The 17,090-nt window shown below is 40.1% G+C and overlaps 1 protein-coding gene and 1 long non-coding RNA gene across 2 annotated transcripts; one reads left to right on the forward strand and one right to left on the reverse strand.

Annotated features, from left to right (window-relative positions):
* Nucleotides 1-489: 489 nt before the first annotated feature.
* On the reverse strand, nt 490-6,391 carry LOC137612290 (uncharacterized). The gene is made up of 4 exons (XR_011038836.1): nt 6,088-6,391; nt 5,814-5,874; nt 5,506-5,618; nt 490-3,654 (listed from the first exon to the last, which is right to left on the reverse strand). It is a non-coding gene; the product is annotated as an uncharacterized lncRNA (long non-coding RNA).
* A 146-nt stretch (nt 6,392-6,537) lies between these two features.
* Nucleotides 6,538-10,270, forward strand: LOC137612697 (glutamine synthetase). Its single transcript, XM_068341358.1, has 7 exons — nt 6,538-6,692; nt 7,260-7,448; nt 7,538-7,699; nt 8,533-8,679; nt 8,757-8,884; nt 8,970-9,169; nt 9,256-10,270. The coding sequence occupies exons 2-7, from the start codon at nt 7,283-7,285 to the stop codon at nt 9,566-9,568; spliced, it is 1,116 nt and encodes a 371-aa protein (XP_068197459.1). The 5' UTR covers nt 6,538-6,692; nt 7,260-7,282; the 3' UTR covers nt 9,569-10,270.
* Nucleotides 10,271-17,090: the final 6,820 nt, after the last annotated feature.

Consider the following 17,090-nt stretch of genomic DNA (forward strand, 5'->3'; position numbering starts at 1 on the left):
GGCTGCACTACAACCACATAACGGTCAATGAGCCCAGAAAACAGAGCTTTGACGTTTCCTGTATTCAGAGATGGACATAGTACTTGACCCCAGTACTTGAGTAAGAGTACAAATACTTCTGGTCAAAATTTACTCTGCTACAAGTAAGACTAGCACAGTCAATACATTACTTGAGTAAGAGTAAAAAAGTACTTGCTTTTAAATGTACTTAAAGTAAGTTTTTTCTTTGATGAGAATGGACCTGACTGAATTACTGTCATTTTACAATTTTATATATAGTACCTTGTATCTCTTGTTTCAGAGAAAACTCTTTGAAACCACCTGCACTCATGTGCTTGCCTGTAGAACCATTATGTTATACTGTACCAAGCCTTCCCCAACATCTATAAAAATGGAAATAAAATAAATGGAATCATCAAAGAGGAAAATTTTGTCATTTTCACATTTTATTAAACAATTCCCCCCTTCCATACACACACAAGACCAAATGGAGCCATACAGGCCCAACCAACTCGTTTAACTGGGGACCAACTGGAACTCCTAAAGGAAACACTGGGGGACTACTGGTTGAGAACCACTGCTTTACAGCAAACTAAATCTCTGCTTTCAACAACTCAATGTTTACAGGAAGGACATATCCCAGTACCACAATATTTGTCCCCCCCAGACTGTCTGCCGCCCCCCCCCCAGTCTGTGTGTCTCTGTGGCCCTGTGTCCGCCAGTCTCTGTCAGTCTGCAGTACTGTAAAATTAAGTGACAAGAGGTCTTTAGGTGTGACTTTTGTCAGTTTTTCTTCGGCAAACACAAGAAACATTTGAAAATGTACTTTTTCCTGTATGAGTCCGCGTTGTCCTTTTTCACTTCTACAAACTTGAACTTATCTTTAAGATGAGGCCATGGGTTTTCTTCCTCCGCCTCATAAAACTCCGGCTCATCATGTTCATCAGATCCAACGGAGTCTTCTTCGGCAGTTGCCATTGCCACCGCGGTCTTGTTTTGAGCTGATTGGGTAGGGGATGACGTATCTCCGCTTTTACGTAAATCCCAGTTGAGAACGTGTACTGTGATAGGTTTCCTTCTTTGACGAATACTGCGTATGGCCAATTGCATTTTAGGGGGGGGGGGTACAAAACAGGCAAACCTAAAAGTAACGAGTATTCATGAGCCTTCTCAGAAATTAACTCGAGTAAGAGTAAAAATATTTACCTTGGAAATGTATTCGAGTAAGAGTAATAAGTATGAAAAAATTGTAGTATTTGAGTAAAGTAAAAATCCTCAGAATCTGTACTAACGTACAGTACTTAAGTAAATTTACTCCGTTACTGTCCACCCCTGCCTGTATTGCATATATTTTCTGAATAAAACTGAATATAATCTAATTCAATATGTTAATCCTTGCTTGCTATATTGTAGCCATATATTATAGGAAATTGTTTTATGATCGTTGGTCCTTGCAGGGTTGAGTAAATAAGAGATATAGATTACATGTTCATGCATGTATATTTAATATGATTATATACATATGTGTTCGTGTGCCTGAGTTAAATAGGATGATTAGTGTCACTGGAATAATTAAAGGTGTATGTTGTGAGATAAATGTCTGAATCCTGAGACATCATCACAGCTGCACCACTGACTTCATTCTCATGTCTGGATCGTAACGCCTCATTATTGGTTATGTGTTGTTACTGTACGTCAGGTGCTGGGAACAAGGCAAACACTTCACCTGTAAATTAGAAATGACGTGTGGGGTTTATTATTTCCTATTGTGTGCGCAACAGAGCCTGAAAATAATTCATAGAAATTAAAATCTACTTTGTTAAGCAGCACCAGTTCAAAATGTTCCCAGACTTGGGATCTCTTTCTGGTTGGATCCATTGTAAAGTTATTACAAAGCAAACTGTCTGTCAGCAATCGAAACGCTAATGTGATCAATCCAAGGAATATTAACATGATTGGCAGCGCATCGCACTGTGTCATGTATTTTAACACATCTGATACTCGCCGATGTTTCGGATCACCCATTGATTCGGAGCACTAAACCGTTTCACCTGGTGAATGGGGTGCTTAGTGGTTTTGAGCACTTGGTGTTTGAAGCAGGCTCCCAAGGAGTCTTTCACATGGAAGCGCCCACAGAAGCCAGAAGGTGTATCAGAGCAAAGCAGACATCACTACTCTTTGCTGCTCTTGACTGCTCCAGTGCCCATCCTTGCATTTTTGTCCTGTTCCGATATTCTGATCCCGGACCCTGGGGTTTTGTTCTGTGTTTTTTGGACTACACTCTTAGCTTCCTGTTTTGACCACAATAAAATAATTTGTTACACCTTTCTTCAGCCTTAGCACTTTGCTTCAGTCCACTCCTCGTGTATGACTATTTCTAAGTTATAGCTTGTGCAATTCAAACTGAATATTGGCATACAAACTGTACTTCATGTAATAAGAGGTGAGCGATTTATTTTTTACATCCCGCTTCAAAGCGGTCAGCCTTTGTGTGTCCGTTAGTCCATCCGTTAGTCCACCAAATATCTTGGCAACCGTTGCAGATAGAAAGATGAAACAAAAAACACCTTACTGTGCTGGCAAAGGGGATGAAAATGAGATGACCTTGACCTTGAGAAAATAAGGTCAAGGTCAAATTTTAACTTTTGTACACTCAGGAACTGGATAAGATAGACGAGGGAGAAGGCCAGTGTAAGACCGTAGATCAAAGCTAGTGCTTTGATCTATGAAAGTACATCAAAGCACTAGCTTTGATCTTTGACCTATGCAAGTAGGTCAGGGTAAAATTTTGAATTCAGGGGTGTTGCAGTCTCTGACTGCATTGGTTCTTGTTTTTTTTTTTAAATGTGTGTGTGTGTGTGTGTGTGTGTGTGACATTTTCCCTGATATATTCTAGTATAATACAACAATTATCAACTCAATTACAACTAATAATCCTTGAATTGAACAATAAATATGAAGCTAAGTGGAAGTTGTCTTCATTTTTGGGTCTTATTGGTTAAGAGCTGAAATTCCTGAGATAAAAAATGCTTTCAGCTTTAAACAAAGTCTCCCTTCCTCTTCATCTGCTGCTCTGGAGCTCATCAGGTGATGCTGTACCTCCACTGACGACAAAATCACAAAGCAGAAACTCACACAATGGCATTCTCTGACACATCTTTAACAGAAATTGTGAGACAATTTCATGTCATTAGAGGCAGAGATTATCCCAACACTGAACACCTGTGAAGGGCACAGTCACTATGGATATCAAACCAATCAAATGCAACTTCATGGCATAATCTTATCATACAGGGGAGAATTTGTTCTTATTAAAGTAGTTGTGTTACTTAATGTGGCTGGCACACTTCCTGCTCAAAAGTGTTGCCAGAGAGCCACAGGCTGATACGGATATCAGTATCTGTCATGGTTGATTTCTGCCTCTAATGATTAACAAAAACATCTAGAAACACAGCAACAACATTCTTGGACAGAACCTGCAGCAGAGCTTTGGTGGGGAAGTCCTCAGTATTTGGAAGCCTGTTCAAAATTTTATGACTCTTCAAACGGCCTGGGATGGTACAGAGTGGTACAAGAAGGTCATCCGGAGAACCCCCACCACTGTATCAGTAGATGATTCTCGTGAGAAGTGTTCATAGTGTACTAGGACAAGGTCTGATGTGGGAAGAAACAAGAGAAAGATTGGCAATGATGTAGAACGAATGACAGAGACAGGGCTGCAGGCAAACATGAGAGGGGGTCCAAGTGTGTATGGGGGGGGGGGGGCATTGAACACCTGGCATCAATACATCTCTTAGCATCACTAAAGGGAGCTTAATAGCACAGGGTTTGGTCTCTTAAGAAATGCATTCAGAGGCGTTGCCATGCTACTCGCTAGGAAGGCATTTAAGGTCGCTGTATAGCAAAGGAAGATGTCTACTAGGACAGTGGGATCTGAATGAATGAAAAAACCATTGATACACAGAGCCATGTTGCATAATGTGCCAAAAAAAAGCAACAATATGTTGTCAGGCAAAATAAATTACAGCAATACAATATAAACATACACTGCACCCCGTTCAACAGACTAAACACAATACAAACCCATTCACACCTATATAAACAAGCACAGTGCAGCTGATTGATGAACAGACAGTAGATATAATATTGCACACTCCCTAGTAGGCATTGCACAACACAAACTTATTATGACAAAATGAAAAATAAAGTTATATACCGGACTCTTGTGTTTCCTCCTTACCACAGCTATGGAAACTGAAATCACTTGTTTCATTAGGCAAAAGACAAAGTGAGAGTTTCCACCTTTACCTATGATGCAAGAGTTTTTACAGTGGAGGAAGGGCCTCTCCCAGGACAACAACGCCCACATTCTCCCTAGGTACAAGTGTCTTAACGGATCAAAATACACTGCTTGCTCTGCAAACCTGCCTGCTCACTTTTATTTATTTACTTATTTATCTGGGACACGTCATCTTATTTGTGCTGACTGTATCTCAGGGCTTAATTTTCTTCTGTTTTCAAATGTAATTTTGTTCTGTCTCTTTAATAACAATAAAAATTTTCATGAACACACAGAACAGAATGCACATAAAGATAAATCTCCAATACATTCTGTCACTGTTTTAGTTGCAGATGGAATGGTCATAAAAATGAATGACTCCCCAGTGAAAACCACTGTTCTTTGGCCCTCACAAATGAATATGAAACCATTGGGTCACTCTCTACTGCCATCATGATGAAAGGAGAGAACACCTTTTGGAAGACTGATGTGTATTCTAATAGAATTAATACTGAGCAGCAAATAAGGTGTTCAAAAAATGTTCCTCGTTTGCTTATTTAAACATCCCTGCTTCCCTAGAAATGTATTTATTCTGCAGTACAATTGTATACTTTTTGGACTCATTAATTTCTCCATATAAAGCATATAAATATATATTCAAATGATTTTAAAGGTATTTAACAATGAATTACTGTCTTTTTGATCTCAATTTAAGAAGGCTTTTCCTCTATTTCTAAATTACATGTACTTCTACACATAAGACAGTTTTCTTTTGTGATAATGCCCTGAATACAGGGTTTGGTCTTGTTTGACAGATAAACTTCTTTTTAGTAGACCTCAGTCTGAAAATGTGGCCATGATTTCTTTATCCAACTAATCCCAAATGACCGCTCACCTCTTAATCAAAGTCACATGCATCCCAGAATGCCATGAATAGGTCAGCATGACCTGGACTATGCCACTGGTATGCTGAAGGTGGGGCAGTCCACCACCAAGTTGACAGGGTGCTGAAAGCTTACCATTTCATAAAAGTGTGCCAAAGTCATTGTTACGTGGCCACAGGGATGACTGACTTGCCACACCCTGGAGATATGTGGGAAAAAACTAAAAGCAACAGAATCGGGATCGACGTATCCAGCTGCTGCACGTCATCTAAGATACCCGTCAAAGGCCTGTTTCTGTCCAACCAAAAAACAATCATCTGAGGCACGTTGAACTGTGCTTACACTTGTGCTGTGCTGATGGGATAGTGTCATGCAGTGTTTTGTCATGTCACAAGATGACATCAGGAGGTTGTGCCGCTCCATTAGAAGGAGAGTTAACGCCATTGTTCTCTCACCTGAAAAATATGCAATGATTACATAGAGGGTCTGTCTTTGTTACAGATTAAATTATGTAATAAAATTTAAAAAAAATAAAATAAAATAAAACTTCAGACAAACACAGTAACACATTTAAAATCCACTGAGTAGCTTAACACCTTTTTACATAAGTTTGAAAAAACAACAAACACAACAGATAGAATTTGACTCACCAGATTCTGATTTTGTCCATTTTTCACAACAGCATTTTAGTTACTCTACCCATTCTTAAGTCTACACACACACACACACACACACACACACACACACACACACACACACACACACACACACACACACACACACACACACACACACACACACACACACACACACACACACACACCGGGATTACTGGTCAATTATATTAATAATCTATATTAATAACTCAAACGGTGTTTATCTGGTTTATCTGTCTATATTAAATATCTGTTGAATGAAACATACCTGATGTAGCTGCATGTCACACCTAATTTGCTCTTTGGGGCATTATGGATGCAAGTTACATAAAATCTCCCATATGAACCCAGTGCGCGCTGGGGTGCAGTAACTCATACTGGCCACATGGCGGCGTCTTGAATACAGTACACTAGGGTGTCAGGTTGGGAACATTATGTCCCGGGATCCCCTCAATGAAACCTCGTCGACTTCTCGCTCGCTTCAGCTGTAAATCCCCGGGTCGTGTCTAACCACTGGACCTTGTAGGGACGAGGCTGCAGTCGCATCCGCAAAGTAGCGAAAGAGGATCACGCCAAGTAACACGCGGCGGAGTTCCTGCTGGGGGGGTGGGGGTGGAGTGGGGTGGGGGGGTCAGCAGCTGCTTCGGTCCGTCCAATGATCGGGCTCCATGTGCCTTCAATCAGTTAGGAGTCAACACCCCGTCCGCCCTCCGACCAATCAGAGATGTGACATCCCAGTTCTGTTCTGATATATGTTCCCGGATCCACTCCGTCGGTACCGGAGAATGAGAGAGACATCAGCCAGCAGCAGAGCCAAGAAACACGGGACCCGTCTGTCCTCTAGTTCGTGTTCCCGTTTCCTCTCTTGTCCAGGTAAATTCCTTCTTTTATTCTACTTTTTGTTCCGTGTTTAATTTAACGTGGCAGGACATGTGCTCGTATTTCACTTTTAATAATTATTATTTTTCTTCAATCTGCTGTCAAATTTTTTTTAAATTTTTTTTACACATTTTTAAATATCCTAACTGCTCAGTATTTGGTGCTCAAACGAGATTTGCGTTGAGTGTATCGAAAGTTTATCGTGGAGTCGCTCGGCTGATGGGTTTCAACGAGGAAGCGTGGTGATGTAATATTGCCTCATTGTGGTATTGTATCCATGACTACATCAGCAGAAGTAATGGTAACAGGATGTGCAGTTAAAAGATAATTATAACTGCACAATGCAAAGTTTGGCTACGTAATGTACCAGCTTGTCATATTTCATGATAATCTTAATGAAATATGGTTGAATGCCCCCCCACCCCCCCACACCGACTTCTCTGACATGCTAAACACGTCTCACCCCATGCCTCTCTCTGGATACGCTGTGCCGCATACCCTTGTTACGCAACATGTGATACAGAGCATCTGATCACATTTTCTGTCTTCATTTTCCTCCAGGTGTGTTATAGTAGGAAATAAAGATGGCCACGTCTGCCAGTGCCACCCTGAGTAAAGCTGTAAAACAGCAGTACATGGACCTTCCTCAGGGGGATAAAGTCCAAGCCATGTACATTTGGATTGATGGAACCGGAGAGGGTCTCCGCTGCAAAACCAGGACGCTGGATTCTGAACCCAAAAGCATTGAAGGCAAGCGGCCCCCTGAATCAAAACTTCTGAGTAATGATGCAATCTGTGGTGTGTGTGTGTGTGACGTTTGTGGCCATCCCCTCTTGTAGATCTGCCAGAGTGGAACTTTGATGGCTCCAGCACCTACCAGGCTGAGGGCTCCAACAGTGACATGTATCTTATTCCTGCTGCAATGTTTAGGGATCCATTCCGCAAGGACCCCAACAAGCTGGTGCTGTGTGAAGTGCTCAAGTACAATGGAAAACCTGCAGGTAATAAATGACTTACGAGTGTAGAACAATTAAGTTGCAATTTAAAATAATAACAGAAAAGATTACTATTCCAAAGCATTTGACACTAAGTGGGTGCTTGTTTTAGATCTTAAGGGGTTGTAAAACATGAAGCACGCTTGATTGGTCTGATGGTACAAGATGGGTGGGAACAGGAGCAATAAATATGAATTTTATTTTTAAAGTATCTGTAGTTTTTCTGAATGTTAAAGCATGTGGTCTGACCTGAAATGTTCCACTTTGTCAAGATGTAATCCGACTGGGTAACTTCCTAAAGGATTGCATTCCCACATGTATCAGTGCACTTGCTGTTATGGTAAAACGTTTAATTGTACATGCAGAAACTGTCCCAGGTAAATGGTTTACTGCCCCAGGGAGCAATAAAAAGTTTAATAGCCAATGTTCTGACAAGCAACTTTTAGTTCAGGTTTTGTGTTGCTTCTTGTTCAAGCATTAGTCTGGTTTTATTTGAATGCTAGCAGAAAATTTAGTGCTAATAGGATATATTGATTTCCTGACTTTTTTTTATTACCTTAAATGTACAAGACTGCATGTTTCCTTATACAGTTTATTTCTTTACCAAATTTATAATATTTCATAATATCAAAAGAAATTTAGAGAATTTTGCTCTTAATGGTTATGATTAAACCTTTTGAGGCATAAGCACTCAACGTGAAATACCATGGTGATCTAACCAGGAGTTGAACCTTCATCTCATTCAACTTGAGCTTTAAAGTCAACGTACCTTCCTCTAACCCATTTATGTCTTCATAATTCATTCTTTAGGTGTTCTAATCTGATTTTTACTTCTGTAGAAACTAACCTCCGCGTCACATGTAAGAAAATGATGGAGATGGTGAAGGATCAACATCCCTGGTTTGGAATGGAGCAGGAGTATACCATTCTGGGTACAGATGGACACCCATTTGGTTGGCCATCGAATGGTTTCCCCGGACCACAGGGTAAACTTCTACTTGAGATTTTGTGTGTAACCGTCTTTCGATCATTGAAACATCAGTACTGACTTACTCGTGTGCAGGTCCATACTACTGTGGCGTGGGAGCCGACAAAGCCTATGGCAGAGATATAGTGGAGGCCCATTATAGAGCTTGTCTGTATGCTGGAGTCCAGATTTGTGGTACAAATGCAGAAGTGATGCCTGCTCAGGTAAAACTTGATCCGTGCTTGAAATTTTGAAATTATTTTAGAAATGCAAAATGGAACTCTTAACATTTGTTGTGTGTGTGTTCAGTGGGAGTTTCAGGTTGGACCTTGTGAAGGGATCAACATGGGGGATCACCTCTGGGTGGCACGCTTTCTCCTTCACCGTGTCTGTGAAGATTTTGGCGTGGTCGCTTCATTTGACCCCAAGCCAATTCCTGGTAACTGGAACGGAGCAGGCTGCCATACAAACTTTAGCACAAAGGAGATGAGGGAAGACGGTGGATTGAAGTGAGTGTGGAGTTGACCTGATGGCTGTTGTCGTTTTTTTGCATGAATGATTTTAACTCTCTGGGTATCTTTTTGTTTGTTTTCAGAGCTATTGAAGACTCCATTGAGAAGCTTGGTAAGAGGCACCGCTATCACATTCGGGCTTATGATCCCAAAGGGGGGCTCGATAATGCCCGTCGTCTCACCGGCCGTCATGAAACTTCCAACATCAATGAATTCTCTGCTGGTGTTGCCAACCGCGGTGCAAGCATCCGCATTCCTCGCAGTGTCGGCCAGGAGAAGAAGGGCTACTTTGAGGACCGCCGTCCGTCTGCCAACTGTGACCCATATGGTGTCACCCAGGCCCTGGTTCGTACCTGTTTGCTGAACGAAGAAGGGGATGAACCTGCGGATTACTAAATTCACTACTCAAACTGACTCTAACTGCCCCCTGACTTTCTTTTCTTTTAAACTAGTACTGTATTTTTATTTTTCTTCTCCCACCAGGATGACTTTAGCCTCCATTTTAACAGTTTAAAGTTGGCTGGTCAACTTAAAACATAAGGTCATTGAATCTTTGGTTAACTATGAGCTGGTACTGGCAGGGTATGTCTCCTCTCGTCTTTCAGAAGGGATTGGATTTTGTAACACTGTTTTCTAGCCCGTGTCATCTTTCCTTTTGTCTGTTTGTGACTAAAATGAACTAAAGCACAAGGACATTGATGATGTAGAGCTGCCGAGACTGGAGAGCATATGTAACTTAATAAATCGAACTAGTTAATTCACTGTTAAAAAATGTGAGCCTGCCTTTTCAACTGTCCAGTCTTCAATGTTACTAATTCTTTGATTTTAAGAAGTGTCTATTTTTTAAATGGCAGCGTTTGATGTCCTCAGATTTTGACACCGAGTCAACTTGTATGGTATATTTTGTAGTTGTCTGTATACAGACACATGTTAAAATGTGGTTGATCTATCCGTAATGCCATTTGTAGATTTCCTCAAGGAGTTTTATCCTTTTGTTAACTGCAATATTGTAATGCAACTGATTTGGTAAAACATCATGTTTACTTGAACCTGGTGTTTTTTTTTTATTGGTGCATTTAAAACTTATTTTTATCACAATGGCGCTGTACGACTCTTGACTTCAACACTTGAAGATTTGGGGGTGGGGTGGGGGTATTTGCTCTTCTGGAGTTGCATGATACATTTACCTATTCCCTTTATCGGGTAGTTGGCTTCACATAAGCATATGACTTTGCTTTTTCTGGCACACAATCCACCGACTAATGCTGCTTGACGCTTTGTCATGACTTCAAACAGTTTCTTTAAGACATTTGGGGTTGTTTTTTTCCAGTTTCATAGTTTTTGGTTAGATGAGTTGGTGGCAGTTTCCCAAGATCTTGCTATGGCTTCACTAAGATTAACTTGTTAGTTTATTGAGGTGGCTAGATAATTCAACATTCAGGAGTCGAGAGCTTCCAACCTTTTCGGTATGAAATTTGGGACTTTTTAAACACGCAGTGACGAATTCGGCTCAACCTTTTCAGCATTGTTGTGACTGGTCCTCAAGTTGGTGGAAGAAGCTGGAAGCTCATGAGTTTTTTTTCTGGATTGTTGCCATCTCAAGGTAACTTTTCTGGAGGCACTGTGTCATAACCAACCAATGATTAGAGTGACAGAGTTAAACTTGTCTGCACTCCTTAAACTAAAAAACAGATCCCATCCCCACACATCAGAAACTCCATTTATTGCATCCAGCTTAGCAACCCGACTTGGGATGAACATGAGGTAATAAAGACATACAGTAATATAACTTTTAGCTCCAGCTCATATATTAATCATCCAAATACAGAAACTATTGTTAAAATTGTCCTATATAGTACCCGCATGTGATGTTTGTGGTTTTGAACCGTCTGGAAAACGTGTCAATTCAGCAGTATTAGTCAGAGTTGGAGTTAAGAAAAAAAATGAGTCAGCTTATTTACTTCATTGTTGCCCTGCTGTCAGACATTTCAACCTCTCGTGACAAGAAGCCTTGATCCTCCCCATTTCTTAACACACAAATGTTTAATTCTGGTGTATGTTCCCCATTTGAGGAAAGTGCAAGGCATGTCTAACCTTTCCCTCACATTGTAACACTCAAAAGAGATCAAGAGTTAGCTCATGGCCCTGACTTTACAAGGAAAACATTTAAAGATCAAGTGAAAAACCTAAACAACAGTGGGGTAGATCTAGCATGGACACATGTCACTTTCCTCTGCATGCATGTGCAGTGTTGTGACAGCAAGTTTAGCAGTTATGTAATCCCCTTACTATTCACACTTTACTTGCCAGGCAGTACCTATCAGCAGACATAATGTCACACTGGTACCATTCACCATATGTGGGAAATTTAATGATTGAATCTGGCAGTTAAGTACTTGGACAGTTGTGGCCTACAGGTCAGGAGCTGGTCTCATCCGATTCATCACCATATATCCTCATCAAATAGAAAAAAAAACAAGGCAGTCAGAGACTGCAACATCCTGCAACTTACCCTGACCTACCCTGAAAGGTCAAAGGTCTACCTTTGCACTAGCTTTGAACTACGGTCAAAGCTAGTGCTTTGACCGTAGTTCAAAGCATTTGCTTTGAATAGTTCAAACCATTTGCTTTGAACTATGGCCTTACTGTCACTGGCCTTTTAGCTCGTCACTCTATCTTATCCAGTTCCTTAGTGTACAAAGCTGAAATTTGACCTTGACCTGCTTTTCTCAAGTTCAAGGTCATCATCTCATTTTCATTCCCTTTGCCACCCGAGTAACGTGCTTGTTCTTTTATCTTTCTATCTGCAACGGTTGCGAAGATATTTGGTGGACATACTAATGGACGAATGAACGAACACTGACAGTTACAATACATCACAGCTTTGAAGCGGGATATAATCATGACTCACACTCACTTTCAAAGTCAAAAGCAAAATTGAGATCCTAAGAACATGACAGACTCTCATACATAAACATACACAATATCCAGTAACTAACATTACCATGTAACCACTCCACCCAGTATTATGTGCAGTTCAAACTGGCACATAATGTTGTTTTTCCAAACCCCTCTCATTCTACTTATTCCAGTATTTCTTGTATCCATTTGAGAATTTGGATCAAAGCATCACCAAGACACAGTTTTGACATTTACTTTGTCCACTCCCAGCAAGAGTTAAATATCTCAGAGAACGTTGTAAAGTCTATTGTATATAGCTCACAATCAAGTGTTCTGTTCTCCTTATTTAATACCTGAGTGCCACAATGTTACTGTAGGATTTGTGGAGTTAACCACCTTGCTAATAACTATGAAAAGCACTTCAGAATTTTCATTGCATTCAATTTTCCCCCTACTTTTGCATGTGAAAATCAAACCGCCTGAGACAAAGACTGGAGAGGGATGCTGCCCAGTTGCTATGACAACCACCAGAATGTTCAGGCTGGAATGCTGTGATTCTTGCATTGAGTGGGAGAAAAAAAAACATGTTATGTAAGGAGAGGAAAACCATGAAATGGGGTCTCATAAATGGAGCTACACAATATGCCCCACACAAACACAATGTTAGAATGCTGGACAGCAAGCATTCAATCACAGCATGGCATCAGTCAGAACACATCCTTTTCAGTTTGTTCAATGTCCAATATTCTGAAAAAATAATTGTCTCTCAACTGATGATTGAATTTGTTATGTGGAGGTGCAAGGTAAATAGCACATTTGTCTAGCACAGTCAGAGGTTAAAGAATTTTGTCAGTAAATGCACAGTATGAACCTCCATCCTTGTGGCTTGTTGTTGTGTAACCTCATACTAGTACAAACCAGTACGGTCTGCCTGCACCACAGCACACTAAATGAGAACCCTGCAAAGCAAAGATTGCAGGAAATGGGAAAGGAATTTCGATGCAAGTTAAAAAATTTCTCAATCTTCATACAAAAAGAATTCATATTCTGAGGAGAAGAAAAAGCAACAAGATGATTTGACAAGGTTTTTTGGAATTTCATATTTGTGAATGCAATAGTGACAAAAATGTTTCTCTGCACTGACCAGGTCTTTTTTTTTTAAAGGACAATGTGGAAATCACTCCCACACTTGTTCATCACATTCTCTCTCTCTCTCAGCTATGCAGTCAAAGGAGAAGTTAGCTGTGTATCCTGCCGGTCCTCTCAAGAACCAGCTGCTGCGTGTGACCAACCACAGTCACATATTCAAACATTTACATTCTCACAAAGATACTGTGTGCTCCAATCAGTGAACTCTGATTGGCTGAGCACTGTGGTGTGATTGGACCAATGCTAGATCCCAACCTTACCTGTGCTGTGATTGGTCATACTGCTGTGCATGACACAGTGACCCAGTTTTGACTGCTGCAGCACAGAAGCAATCTTCTGCCTCCATTTTCAGAAGCAGAATAGATAACAACGTGAAGTGTGTCCTTTTTGCAGTGAATGAGGAAAAGGTGGCCCAGATATTCTTTCTTTCATTTTGTAAAACTGTAATTTGTTTCATCATGCTTCAGTTAAACCAGACATGTACACGCCTGCATAAAAAAGCAACCACCCTTACACCCACTCCCAGTGTTAGTCACAGTTGTGCACACCCTTTTTCAAGTGAGACATTGGATGACATCACAGCAATGGTTAGGTTTTGGTACTTTGTGAGGACCAGGACAAATAGGAAACAGAAGGGTACCTTCATACCTGGAAGGGTTGAAGGTGACAAGTTTAGGAGGCCCTCTCAGTAAAATTAATGGTACATTAATGTAAAACTATTATAAGTAGAATCATTCAATATCGTATGGTTAGTAAAAAGTAAAATCTTGAAGGTAAATTGTTTCCCTTCTGACTGGCATATTACATCATATTATATTATCAAGTCATTAATGCTGATGCAGCAACAACCCTGTAGAATATTACTCCTGTAAATGATTGAACTATACCCTGTTTTTCCTACTTAAGTGACTGCAATGTCTTAAATATGCAGTTCAGTAGTTTAGTTGTTTGGTTTGAAACTTGGGGATAAAAATCTATCTGTGAATCAGTTATTGTGAGTGACTACAGCCTGAATGCACTGTTTACTCAATGTAATGTAAATTTTACATCATGGGATTGTGGAAAAAAAGACAAATGAAAGAGACAAGAATAACCTGCTCAGCCTTTTGACACAAATGTTCCAAGCTGCATTGATAAGATAATCTCCATTGTAAAACATTAGTTGCCCTTTTTATTATGACCGCACCAAAGGACACACACAAGGTTATCTCTTATCCATCCATCCATCCATCCATCCATCTATCCATCTGTCCATCTGTAACAGGACTGATAGGGATTTGACTTACTGACATATTTCCAAAAAACTATTCACAGAATTTTTATTTAAAGTATTTTCAACTCAACTTCGATTCAACTTAAATCAAATGGTGAGTCTTCAAAAGTCTTCAAAAATACCACGGCTGATCTCTGTATTATGTCTAAAATGGGATTGGAAAATATTCTTAAAAACATTTGATAAAGATAATTTCCCCGTTTATGTGGACAATAAAGTGTGCTTTAATCTTTAATTATCAGTGTATGATTTCAATGTCATCCTGACTTTCTGACACTGCCTCCTTGTTTTGTCGTTGCTGATCATGCCAGTCAGAATGTACAAATATTTAAGACTGGCAAGGAGGTCGTAATTACACACGAGACAAAGGAAGAGCCCCATTCAAATGATTTATAGCAAAGAGATTGAATTCAGTTCATTGGATTATTCAGAAGCATGTTTTGGACTGGGCATATGAACAAATGCACCAACTGAGATCATATGTGAGTCCCTGTTGATTTTATTATAATCAATTACTTCTTTGAAGAGTTCCTCTGAAAGATGATTTGAGTGTATCAAATATATAGTATTAATACAGTATCATATAACACGGGGAGAACCATGCAAACTCCACACAAAGCGGGACCCAGACCTGCCTTATATTACTAGCGGAAACCCATGGAAAATCTATGATAAAACAATTATATCTGGCTTTGTTTGTTTTCTTTTCTTTTTCTTCGCCGTCACAAGAAAACAAACCACACGCCAACGTGAAGTCCGTCACAATCAAAGAATATAAACTGCTATGTTTGACGAAGCCAAAACGGCTCCATAAGTGAGAGACATGAACAAATGTGAAGACCGGAGCTAACACCGCTAACAGCCTTCTGGGTAGACGCCGGCCAAAACTGTACACAAGAAAACGAGAAAAGAGAGAATTTTTTGTGGTGAAAGCTGTTTATTTAATTCCACGATGCTCTCAGGAGCTCTTGTTCAGGTGATTCCTTCTGGCAGATGCGCAGTGATTGGTTGGGCACTTGATTGACAGGTAGTGGGTGGAGTTAAAACTTGTCAGCGTGAGGTTTTCAAGTGAGCTTATTCAAATATAATGGTGGGGAGATATTATATTATTTTATATTATATAATATAATAAAATATTATATTATATTGTATTATATTATATTATACATAAAAAATTATCATTAACCGTGGAAGGAATTAGTCTGCACCATTGTTTAGCAGTGTATCCAGATTATATTACTTTAATAGAGGTGAGATTCTCGCATATTCAATAGACAAAGCGATAAGGTTAGTCTGAACAGAGTTACATTGAAGTCACTGAGGTTACAGACCTTGGTAGTTTTTCAGATATACGTAATTTAGTTACTCTAGTGCACAAAGATATTTTACATGATCATCAGACAGATCATTACAGCTGCCATCTAACTGCCAGTGTCATTCATGCATGTGTCTTTAACTCTGCTCAAAACAGAGGCTGTCTGGTTACACCCACTAGAATTTGTGGCTGCTGCTATTACTCCTGTGTCACAATTCTTGTGTCTCCTGTCTTCTGACAATGACTTCAGTGGATCACTATGCTACTGTAGTTTATGTGAGAGGGATGAGCATTCCGCACTTGGTCTCATCTAAAGCCATTGGTTAATAAATCATGTGGTGGTAGAGCAGTACAGCTTTCCTGTATTTTCAAGTGGCTCTGCTTATGTCTTTTCATGTGGTTCTGCGTTCACATATCTCCAGGGAAAAGAAGAGATGAGATGCATCTTCTTGTCGTTTACCACGGACAGTTTCAAAACAGGATACAAATGTTTGCTGTCTCAGAAGCAGATAATTGTTTCATGCCCTAACTCCTTCAGGCTACTGGCATCAGTGCCGTGCGACAAACATGCTGCAAGCTCTGTGGATATTAAGACAGGTCTGAACTCTATGCACGACAAACAATCTGGGGAGAAACATTATGGCTTTAGTGAACAACAAACACAATATCAGGGGACAGAGAGTAAAAACACAACTGCTTTGTATTTCTTTGTTCATCCATCCATGTGCTTCTAGTTCTGATCGGTTAAGACAGGAGAAGCCTGTTTGTCATTTTCCTATTCAGGCCCTCTCACTATTGTTCAAACCGCCAACAATGAAAATGCTTATTTTTCCAGGATTTGTATTGACTTGTTTTTCAACTCTTTCATACATAGTATGCAGGCATACTGCCCTCTGGAAAGGGCAGTATGTTGGGCCATATTAGGGTCTTATTTTACCCATAGGAGCAAAGTATATATCCAACATCGATGCGTATTTCCTTTTCAACTACACATGGCTGCAGCACTAATGATGCTATGCATACAAGATGACCAGACATCCTAGTTCATGTCAGCCTAGAATCACAGTCCAGTCTCTTTGATATTGTCCTTAAAGTATGACTGAACTATAGCTTTGATTTGTTACAAACATGACCACAGTGATTGTGTTGAAACACTATTTCATCCACAATCTATGACTGTGTTGTCCAAAGACCACATGTTTGTGATGTGAATGAATAAATATGTAAGGGGGACCATGTGGCCCCAAGCCAATATCAGCATCTAGTGTCAAGTTTTTAGC

The sequence above is a fragment of the Antennarius striatus genome, chromosome 18 (genome assembly GCF_040054535.1).
Source record: "Antennarius striatus isolate MH-2024 chromosome 18, ASM4005453v1, whole genome shotgun sequence".
Lineage (NCBI taxonomy): Eukaryota > Metazoa > Chordata > Actinopteri > Lophiiformes > Antennariidae > Antennarius > Antennarius striatus.

Excerpts from the sequence above, each read along its gene's own strand:
- LOC137612697 (XM_068341358.1), top strand. The coding sequence starts at position 7,283 with ATGGCCACGTCTGCCAGTGCCACCCTGAGTAAAGCTGTAAAACAGCAG. Across the intron at positions 7,700-8,532 it reads GTACAATGGAAAACCTGCAG|AAACTAACCTCCGCGTCACA; the intron begins GTAATAAATGAC and ends TTACTTCTGTAG. Across the intron at positions 8,680-8,756 it reads TGGTTTCCCCGGACCACAGG|GTCCATACTACTGTGGCGTG; the intron begins GTAAACTTCTAC and ends ACTCGTGTGCAG.